The 10,138-nt window shown below is 57.6% G+C and overlaps 1 protein-coding gene across 1 annotated transcript in view; it reads left to right on the top strand.

Annotated features, from left to right (window-relative positions):
- The first annotated feature begins 2,245 nt into the window (after positions 1–2,245).
- LOC113489469 (cytochrome b-c1 complex subunit 10) overlaps positions 2,246–10,138 on the top strand; it is a 10,409-nt gene continuing 2,516 nt past the window's right edge. The window contains exon 1 of the mRNA XM_026865187.1: positions 2,246–2,476. Within this exon, the coding sequence (XP_026720988.1) occupies positions 2,303–2,476 (174 nt within the window). The 5' untranslated portion in view covers positions 2,246–2,302. The remainder of the gene's footprint in view (positions 2,477–10,138) is intronic.

Below are 10,138 nucleotides of genomic sequence, written 5' to 3'. Positions count from 1 at the left end.
CCAGCCCCACCGCATGCCGGGGTGCCCCGGAGGTGCAGGAGCAAACAAAGAGGTGCTCAGTGGTGCTGAGCTGCGGCAGCTGTTCTGGAGTTGGCAATGGAAAAGCATCCACTGGGAATTTATTCTTGTTTCTTCCCTCTCCTTCCCCTTTCTGAAATGTTTTGTGCCTGATTCTTCCCAGCTCTGCAGGCAGATATGTTCAGCCCCCCAGGAGGATGTTAAATCCCATCTCGGCAGCATCTGTAACACTCGGTCTGGGGCCGGCTGCTGCCCAGATCTGCCTGGCAGAGCCCAGTCAGGCTGGATAAATGGGAGCTGGCCTGGGGGGCACGTGGGGACAGCGAGCACAGTAGGACCCCCAGTATCAGGGTCCGTCTCTCCCCTCTGCTTCTCCGGCCTGTGCTCCTGGGGAACCTGTGGCACGGGGGAAGGGGAGGACTGGCGAACAGGATTGGGTCCTGTGGCCTAACCAGCAGCCGCAGGCTTTGGCCCACCTTGTGGCGCTCCTCTGTGCTCGTAGCTGTGCTTTGTGCTCCGCCGAAGCCGCCTGGAAATCCTCGGCCTGTTGCTCCTCTGCCACCTGCACCCGGGCACCGTGGGCTCAGCCCCTGCAGCGTCTCAGAGAGGAGCCGCTCGCAAGTGCTGGAGCCGCACGGGACGTCTCTCCCTGCTGCCCCTGGCGCCGGCGCTGCCCTGGCACTCCGCAAGGTCCAGCCACAGCTCTGAGGCTTTCGTGCGCTGCTGGTTTGTCCTGCCCACAGCGCAGCGCTCCCACCATCGCTTCCGCGTGGCGAGACCCGAGCAGCCGCCAACTCTGTCCCCGGGAAGCCAGGAGAGGTCAGTGCCTGCGGTCGCTGCCGCCCGGGAACACGCGTTCTCCTCGCCTCTGTCAACAGACACGTTTCAGCCTAATGAGCTTGTCAGGTTATGACACTCTTCCCTCCCTTGGGTTCTTCGGCCTGTTTAAGCTCTGGGCAGAGGGAGACGGATGAGGTTTTCCTCCGTGTGTGACAGCCGTGCCCCCGCGGAGCAGCTCCCTCACAGCAAAAGCCAAGTCTTCCTAAAGCCTCCTGCTGGGTTGGGTTGTGCTTCAGACGCCGGAGCGAGTTCAGTTTGGGGATGGTAAAACACGCAGGGAGGGGGCAGTGCCCCTCCATAGCCTGTCAGCAGGGTCAGGATGCTCAGACAACCCCGATTCATGCTCTGGGGTGGAAATCTGGGGACTCAGCAGGTGCTTTCTGCAGCGTGTAAGAGGCTGCTGCATCCCAGGAGCGTGTCTGCCCCGCCGGCCGTACGGGGCTGGGGCTGGCAGGGCACTTGCTGCTCAGGGTTTTCCGCTGGCTCAGTGTCACTGCCCCAGGACCGAGGGGGGATGGAGCAGTGTCCCAGCAATGGCAAACTTGGAACCATACAAAAAAATTTAAAAAGTGCTTCCCCAACACTTCGGTTTTGCCACAAGAATTTGCAGTGGCAGTCACGTACAATTGGATTTAAAGAAAAGAGATTGTAGTCAAGAAAAATCAAAATTAGAAATTTGAGATTTATGATTTGTTCAAAGTTTTGCTGAACTCATTCATCCCCTCCGAGTCCTGGCTGACACTCTTGCAGGCCAGGGGGAACTCCTGAGGAGACGGAGCCTTTCCCATCGTCCCCAAGCCACCAGGCGCTGCAACAGAGATGGGGCTTCACACCCGCCTTGAGGTGGTTTAGATCCTGTTTTCCTGACAGCAAAACCAGCTGAACATCCTTGGCAAGGCTTGGATGAGTGTAAAGCCCCGGTGCCAGGCTTTGGGAAGGCGCAGTGTCGGGGGCTGGCAGTGCCCGGGGGCTGCCCCCGTGGCGCGGGGTGCTCTGTGTGTGCCAGCCCAGCGCGGCCGCGGTGGCATCTCTGCTCTCCAGCGGCACAGGGAGCAGTTGTGGAGTGGAGCAAGGAAGAGTTACTTTGGCTTGCCGGTGTGTTTGGCTTGGCGTGAACACGGTCCCTGTAACCTGCAGGGAAAGTGGCTTTTCTAAAAATGAGCACTGTCAGGTGCTGTCCCCGAAATACCACCGGGCCAGCCCTGAAGTACCAGCCTCTTGCAATGAAACTCTGGTCTTTAGGTGTCACGGTAAGAGAATGTCAGCGCCCTCCCCAGCCCACGCTCCGCTGGCATCCAACTGTGGGATCTCAGAGATCGCTTCTCTCCCCCAGAGTTGCTTCTCTGCCTGTCTGCGTGTCCCTCGCGCCGGTGGTCCTGCAGAGAGAGGTGACGTGCTGCAGGGTGGCTTTCGGTTTTCTGCTTCCTCTCTCAGCCTTGCGTGCATGTGTTCTCCTGGGCTGCGTGCCCCTCTTTGGGGGCCACAGAGCCCCCACAAAGCTTCCTTCAGTCACACAGGGAATCAGGGGAGAGGCTGCTTTCCCCTGGGTGCGTTTTCGAGTTTCTCTTTTCCCAGGCGGCAGCAGCTGAGCTGCGTCACGGTCGAACAGCAGAACTGGGGTCCCTGGCACACAGCTGCCGTGGGACAGCCCTTGTGTGGCAGGGCCAGCCGTGGGGCTGCAGTCCTGGGGTCCCTGGCCCGAGGGACCCCCTCTTTCCCCCCGCTCAAGCAGCCCCCTGCCTCCTTGCACATCCTGCCTGCGAGCTGCGCGTGCCGCCAGGTGCTGGGGAGTGTCTGGAATCCAGTTTATTAACAGTAAAAATTGCAGATTTTTTGTTGTTTCTCCCTCTTCACCTGCTTTTGCCCCAGAGCAAAACAGCTGCAGCCTCCCAGAGACTGCACCTTTATAGGCTCGTACGGACGGCGCTCGGCATCCACGGGAGGGGGTGGCAGTCTGCCTGCTCCAGCTCCCAGCCCTGCAGCCAGTGCGCCCCGGGGAGCAAAATTCCAGCTAACCCCTGGTTTGGCAGTCGCTCCCCTGCCTGTGACCCGCCAGTCAGACCCACTCACAGCCAAGCAACTGCCTGGCTTGAGTTCAGCTCCAGCTCTTTGCCAACATCTCCTCGGGCTCTCTGCTCCCCTGCTTTTACAGCTTGCGCTGGTATCCTGCGGAGGTGTGTTGGCAGGAGGGACAGGACCTGGGACATCTGGATCCCAGCGTGTGCCCCTCCTGTCTGCCCCGAGCTCCAGCCCGCAGGCAGGGGCGCAGCGCTGCCCGGGCTGATGGTTTGCAGGAGTCGGGGCAGTCGAGTTAGCTGGGCGCCCCAAGATGCCACGTCTGGCTGTCGGGGGCAGGTCCGCGCCAGCCCCCGCGCGCTGCGGTCAGTTTGCTGCCCACGGTGCATCACTGTGCCAGGGCCGGGGCTCTGGATGCTTTTGCCGTTGGGGTTTGTGCCCTCTCCAGCAGAGAAATGCAGAAGTGTGATGTGAAACCTCCTTAGCTGCGACTTCGGTGCACGGCTTTTGCCCCTTGCCCGTGTCTCGGTGACGAGCTCGTTTCCTAGAGGTTTTGCCCTCGCTGTCCGGCAGCGGTTGAGAAGAGGAAGGACAGAATCAGGCTGGGATTTCCCCAGGAGTCTGCAATTTCAGGTTCAGTGCAGAAGCCGCCCTCAAAGGTCCTTTGTGTCTCACGCGTGTACCTGCTGAAGCCAGCAGAGCCTTCAGGCCCTGGGCAAGGCAGCGCCTCCTCCGCCTGGGCCAGCAGCGGAGCCCTGAAGGAGGCTTCTGGAACCCCCCCTCCCCTCCTGCAGCCCTGAGCTTTGCTCCCAGGGGGAGGCTGCCAGCTTCAGTGCCAGTGGAGCCCCTGGTCCTCGCGCAGGCCCTGCTGTGAGCCATGCTGGTGACTGGACCAGCTCCAGTTTCCGCAAGCCCCTGGCCTGGGGTTTGAGAGAGGAGCAGAGGATGGGGAGGCGAAGCAAAGCTAGTACTGGAGTTGGGCCAGGACAAGCCACCAGCCCCCGAGGGGCAGTGCTGGCTAACCTGGAGCAAGCCGTGGCCGCTGGATTCCCCCGTTCCTGCTCGACACCAGCAATAGCAAGACCTGCTTTCTGTACCACAAGCTTGCACAAGGTCTTTGCCCTGTTAAATCCTATGCAACCCCCTCTCCCCTCACCCAGGGCTCTCCAGATCCCGGCCCAGCCCTTCTCCCTGCTCTTGTCCATGACTGCTGAGCTCCCGCTCCCTGCTGCTCTCAGGGTCCAGCTTCGTTTCTAGCAGCTCGAACAGCGTTGCAGGACCCGTGCCCTGGAGCTGGGGGGTAGACGAGGGGTGAGACCGCAGGAACACCCCTTCCAACTCATGCTGCAGGAGCTGAGCACTGAATTGGAGGGGGCAAGGCCTGGTCCTAGGGCTCTTCCACGCACCCTTCACCCTCCTGTGCCTTCTGCTCGATACTCGGCAGCTCCCTGCGAGCATCCTTCATCTCGCGCCACCTCCCCCAGCGCCCCTGAACGGAGACGCTGTGTCCCCCCTCGCTGCTGCCCGGCCCCAAGGGCAGCTCTTGGTGCCCGAGCCTCAGGCCTGGCTTGGCTGCTCTTCCTCCAACCGCTGCAAGCCTGAAGGTGTGTTTTCCTCCTCCTGCGCTCCCCAGTCTCTCCAGCCAGCACCTCTGAGCTGTTTCCCCTCACACGCAGCCGCTGGGGGTTTCTTTGCAGCGGGGCAGAACGGAGGTCCCAGGGCACGGCCGCCCCTCGCCGCCCCGCTGCCCTTGGGGCAGGAGTGCAGGGACTCGGTTGCTGTGCGCAGAGTTTTGATCTGCAGGGCAATTTCCCCCCTCCCGCAGGAGCCGGGCGTGGAGGTGGGCTCCGCTCCGGAGGGTGCCGCAGGCTGCGTGTCCTTCCTGCCAAGCCTCCCGTGTCCCCCTTGTAGCCCACCCTCGGGGGCGAGAGGCAGCCCTGCCGTGTCTCCGTGCTGGTATTTCTGTTCCTCTGCTTGGGTACGCCTCCGCCTCCTCAGGTCTTGCAGTTCTGAGCGCCCACCTCAGCGGGAGAGGGAATAAAACTCGCGCCCCGATACATCTGGGCGCCAGTGCGGGAGAGCAGAGGGGTTTGTGCTTCAAACCGGGGTGTCCCGGGGACCGAGGCCTTTTGCCGCAGAGTGTCCCTGTGCCCTTCATCCCTGGGCTGTGCCCAGGGGGCCCGTGGGGCTCCCCGCAGCAGCGAGCTGGGGACACGGCGGTTCCCCCTTTTCCTGGTGCTATGTCTTCCCAAATCACTTGAAACCCACCAGCTTTGGAGCAAACCTTGGAACGTGGGACCTCTCGGGGAGGGAAGGAGCTGCAGGGGGCCGGGCACCCCCCTGCCAGCGGTGGTTCATTTGCCAGGAGAGGGGAGAGGAGAAAGAGGCACCTGGTGAAGCGGCGCAGGTGTGACCCCAACCACACGCTTGGGCCTCACGGTCTGCAGGAAATTTCTATGGGGGGGTTCCAGCTCGTTGGGGAAACGAAGCATTACTGGGTTGCTCTTTCTATATATTTTTGTAGGACGGGGAGGGGTGGGAGAGCAGATGGGAGATGCCTGCGGAAGTTGTTTTATTTTTAACCCCGTAGAAATTTTTGGGTTGTTTTTGGATTTGGGTTTTTTTTGGCCTTTAAAAAATGGTCCTTGCTTTTGATGTTTATGCTGCCTACCTGTAAATCCAGATGTACTTAAGTGGCTGAAATCCTTGTTCTTAAATCAGATACACATTATAGTTTTGAACTATATATATAGTAAATATATATATATATATGCCTAACCCAGCAAAAAAAAAAAAAATAAAGTATTTGGGGGGGGGAAAATGCGTTGTTCTTTGAAAGGAATCACAATTGGGGGATAAAATTGTGTTTCTGAGTGCCTCAAGATATGAATTGTTTTCATTTTTTTAAATAATTTTATACAAGTGTCAAAACAGCTGGCTGGATTATTTGGAATTTTTAAATAATCCTAACTTTTTTAAAGTAGATTTTGAGAACTGTCCTGTATATAACAGTAATGTAGCAATAAATGTGACATTTTATAACAATATTACTTTTTTTTCCCCATATCTGTCTTTCAGATGTTGTATACCTATGGATGAAAAGTTGTAATAAAGGTTTTACCTTGTACTAAAAAAAAGAAAAGACAAGACAAGGCAAGACAGGTTTTCAGACGCTGTCCCCTCGCTCTCTGCTCCTGTGCCCTGGGCACGGGTCCCACCCTCCGGAATCGCGCTGGGGTGCAGCCTGTCCCCGGGCAGGTCCCCAACGTGTTTGTTGTTCTGATCAGCAGGTATTTCCCCAAATCGTCAAAGCTTCAACCCTTGTGGTTTCCGGGGCTGGGTCAGCCCTCTGCCACCAACTCGTGCAGCAGGATAGCGACTCCCTTTTGGGGGAAACAGAGCTGTGGCAGCCGCGTCCAGGAGCACGGAGCCCTTGCTGACCCTCTCCGTGACCCCAGTTCCAAAGAGGAGACGCTGCCTGAAAGCAGCCCTCTGCTATCGGGTTTGCTGCCTGGGTTTCTGCTGCGCTGCTCCAGCTCGGGGCTTGTCCACACAGGGCCAAGCAGGAAAATTGGTCCAAATTAACTGAGCAGGGGCTCTCGCGGTAGTTCACAGAATCCCAGAGTCATTCAGGCTGGAAAACCCCCTCGGGATCAGCGAGTCCAACCCTCAGCCCGACTCTACAAAGTTCTCCCCTACCCCACATCCCCCCACAGCTCATCCCAACGGCCCTGAAACCCCCTCAGGGATGGGGACTCCCCCCTCCCCGGGCAGCCTGTTCCACTCTCGGACCACTCTGTCTGGGAAACATTTTCTCTCCTGCCCAGCCTGACCCTCCCCTGGGGCAGTTTCCAGCCGTTCCCTCTTGTCCTGTCCCTGATCCCCTGGGAGCAGAGCCCAGCCCCGGCCTCTCTGCAATGTCCTGTCAGGAGCTGCAGAGAGGGATGAGGGCTCCCCTCAGCCTCCTCCTCCTCACCCTGAGCACCCCCAGCCCCTTCCCTGGCTCCTCACAGGATTGATTCTCCAGCCCCTCCCCAGCCTCGTTGCCCTCCTCTGCCCTTGCTCCAGCCCCCGAGATCTCTCTGGGATTGAGGTGCCCAAACCTGGACACAACCCTCCCGGTGTGGCCAGGGGACTGTCACCTCCCTGCTCCTGCTGCTCACACTATTTCACACCCTTGTGGTTTCCAGGGCTGGGTTAGCCCTCTGCCTCCAGCTCGTGCTAGTTAAATCTCTCTGAGCCCTGGCAGCCCTTCTCTCGGCAGCAAGCAAGCTCTGAGGAGCACACTGCCCTCCCCCAGCCACACCGAGTCCGTCCTTTCAGTTCTGTCTCCTTGTCTGGACCGATGTGCCTCGGCTCACCTTCTTTGCCATCACCCCCTCCTCACAGGGGTTGTTCCCTGCGTGCTGTCACGTAGAAGAGGTAGTTCAGCCTTGGGCGTTGCGTTGCCGTGTAGCCAGAGCCTGTGCTGGGCCGGTTTGCTCTTCTCCCTTGAGCTGGCTAAAAGCCAGGGCAGTCCCAGATAAACCAGAGCCAAACACTTTGGTTACTGAGAAATCTGAGGTGTGAGCTGCCAGGCCAGGGAATGGTGGGCATCCTCGAGGTGACGGGGGGAACCATCCACCCCTATCAGGACAAGGAAGAGTAGAGGACCAAGAAGACAAAGTTGTACCAGAGCCAGACAAGAGAGAAACGTGTGCTTGGGAGGGGGCAAGGCTGCGGCTTGGAAGAAGGGTGCCCAGAGGTGATGAGGCTGAAGGTCAAGCAGGTAAGTCCCAGTGCCCAGAGCAGGCCCCAGGCTGGGAGATCAGGTGAGGGCTGGAACAAAGAGCAACGCAACAGGAGAGCAAATAGTTTGCCCAAGATGGAAGCAGTGACCACCAACAGCGCTGGAGGTTCTGGGTGAATACTTGGAAGCATTTTGTCCCTGGCGATGTGTCAAGGTGTGGGATGAGCTTGTCAGATCCTGTGGGCAAAGGTCAGGTCAGGAACTGTCCTTGAAGCCAGGACAAGCTATCTCAGAGCAGTCTGGTCTCTCGGAGCAGAAAACTCCACCTCACTGCTTTAATCAGGGAGTGATTTTTGTTGATGCAAGGCATCAGCAGAGACCTCCTCACTTGCTCTGGTGGCCTGAGATGCAGATCACTCGTTCTGACGGTTGAACACAGCTTTGTGCTTTACAGTGGTGTCCCTAAGGCAGCTCTGGACAACCACGCTCACTGCCCTTTCTTTTCTGCTTCTGACTCTAAAATGACACCCGTGCCAAGAGAAGAAGGTGACTCTCACCCTCAGTGGCAGCTCACCCCCAGCAGCCTTTGGAGGTGTAGCTGTCCCCGCGGCCCACAGCTCCCCACAGCCAAAAGGACTTTCTGCAGGGAAGGAGCAGGCGTGGTGTTGCAGCACAGTGTCCAGAGCAGACTGCAAATCCCTTTGCGCAGTGCTTGAACTGTAGATGAAGCAAAATACGTTGAAAGGATGAGTTGTTAATATTGCTGTTGTTTTAACCAGGAAATTGGTAGTATTACTGGCTCTTTCCCTGTCTGCCTTGACTGGGGTAAAACAGTCGGACGCACCACCCCCCTCAAACTGCCTGCAAAACCCCAAGGCTTTCCTGAAGATAAAGGCTGAGCTGTTTTTCATTGCCTTTTGAGTTATTTTTGCCTTCGGTATTAGTATTTTTATTTCGGCATCTGGGAAACTTTCAAAATAAAGTGAAAGCCGAGCCCCTCCTGTGTGTGCGTGACTCCATGGAGCTGAACAGACATTAAAGAAGCAAAACCTGTGCGGAGCCTGTTCACCAGCCTCGCTTCCGCCCCCCCCGCCCCGTACCCTCAGTAACGCGGTGGCTGCGGCGAAGGCACCGGTTTCCTGCAGGAACACACGCCACAAAGCTCCCGCCTGACTTCCTCGTGCACCAGCTGGTGCGTGGGCAGCGGGGAAACAGCTCACAGAAAGGAACCCAAAAGTCTGCGCGGGTCAGTAACTCCCGTCGGCCCGCTGGCACCTAAGCACGGAAACACTCGAACCATCAGAATGCAACGTGGTGTTGAGTCAAGTCACCCAAAGGGCTGGTAAAATAGTCGTTCTGTGTCCTGGTGAGAAAAAATACAGGAGCTGGGTTTTTGCAACAGGCTCCGCTCCGGGAATCTCAGCTCCTGGCAGCCGGCGTAGGGGGTGAGGGAAGCCGACGGCTGCTGGCGTGGCTGCAGGACGCTGTTGCTGCAGGTGAAGGAAAGCTGCTACAGGCGTTCTTGAAATTCCTGATGTACAGAGACCTGTAAAATAAGAGATTTAGCCTTAATGTTAGGTATCACTTATGTTTAACTAGCTTTTTATTTTCCCTGTAATGTGTATAATTTCATTTATACTTTTTCCTAGCTACCCTCTGCAGTCATTACCCGCTTGATGTTTTAAAACCTTTAACTCCTTGCCTAGTAAAGATAAGACAGACCTTGGACAGTCTGAAAACCCCCCTGAGTACATCCCCAAGAGCAGGAACCTAAAGGAAACAAGTGTTTAAGAAGATGCCGGTGCGAAGAGAAATGCTGAAGGTTGGTCTAAACGAACCTCCTCGGAACAAACAGGAGCTGAAGGACCGGTGAGGTCACTCGGTGACCAGAGACGGACACGAGAAACCTCAAGTTCGCTGAGGGACAGTGTGAGAAAGGCTGTGGGGACCCCTAAGGAGGGGAGAAGACCCTCGCTCTATTTTTACAACGCATGCTCAGACTATGTAAATGAATTCTAAACCGCCATTAGCATAAGACTTCTTTTTCTAAGAAATCTAATGCATGTTTTTTGTGTATATTAGAGAGTTTTGTGAGTGAGTGCGGCGCTTGTGGAGCGATCCCCAGCGCTGCAAAACAGAATCCCTGCTGATCCCTTGTGCTCAGTCCTGCCTGCGGAGCGACGCTCTTTGTCCGCAGGTTTGCGGAGGGGAAGCGTTGGCAGCCCTGAGGAGGAATTGATGGCGGATTTAGGACCCTCTGCTGAAAAAATCGGGCGTGGAACTCCCTCTCCCGTCGGGAGAGGCTGGTGGCAGCGGTGAGGGGGGGTGTACAGGCACCGCTGGGGAAAGGGGCCACTTTCCTGCGGCAGGAGAAGCGGTGCCAGCTCAGGACGAGGACAGACCCCCAGGGCTCCTGTCCCCTCTCCAGGCCGGACCGGGGCCGCGGCGCCATGAGGGACGACGACGGAGGTGGGGATGTGTTGCCATGACAACGCCGCTTGACTCAGGCAGCGCCGCGGGCAGCCCCGCGCAATG

This window comes from Athene cunicularia (genome assembly GCF_003259725.1).
Source record: "Athene cunicularia isolate RWA chromosome 28 unlocalized genomic scaffold, athCun1 chr28_part2, whole genome shotgun sequence".
NCBI lineage: Eukaryota > Metazoa > Chordata > Aves > Strigiformes > Strigidae > Athene > Athene cunicularia.
Note: the sequence above shows the minus strand (reverse complement) of the source record. Positions and strands in the feature narration are given on the sequence as shown.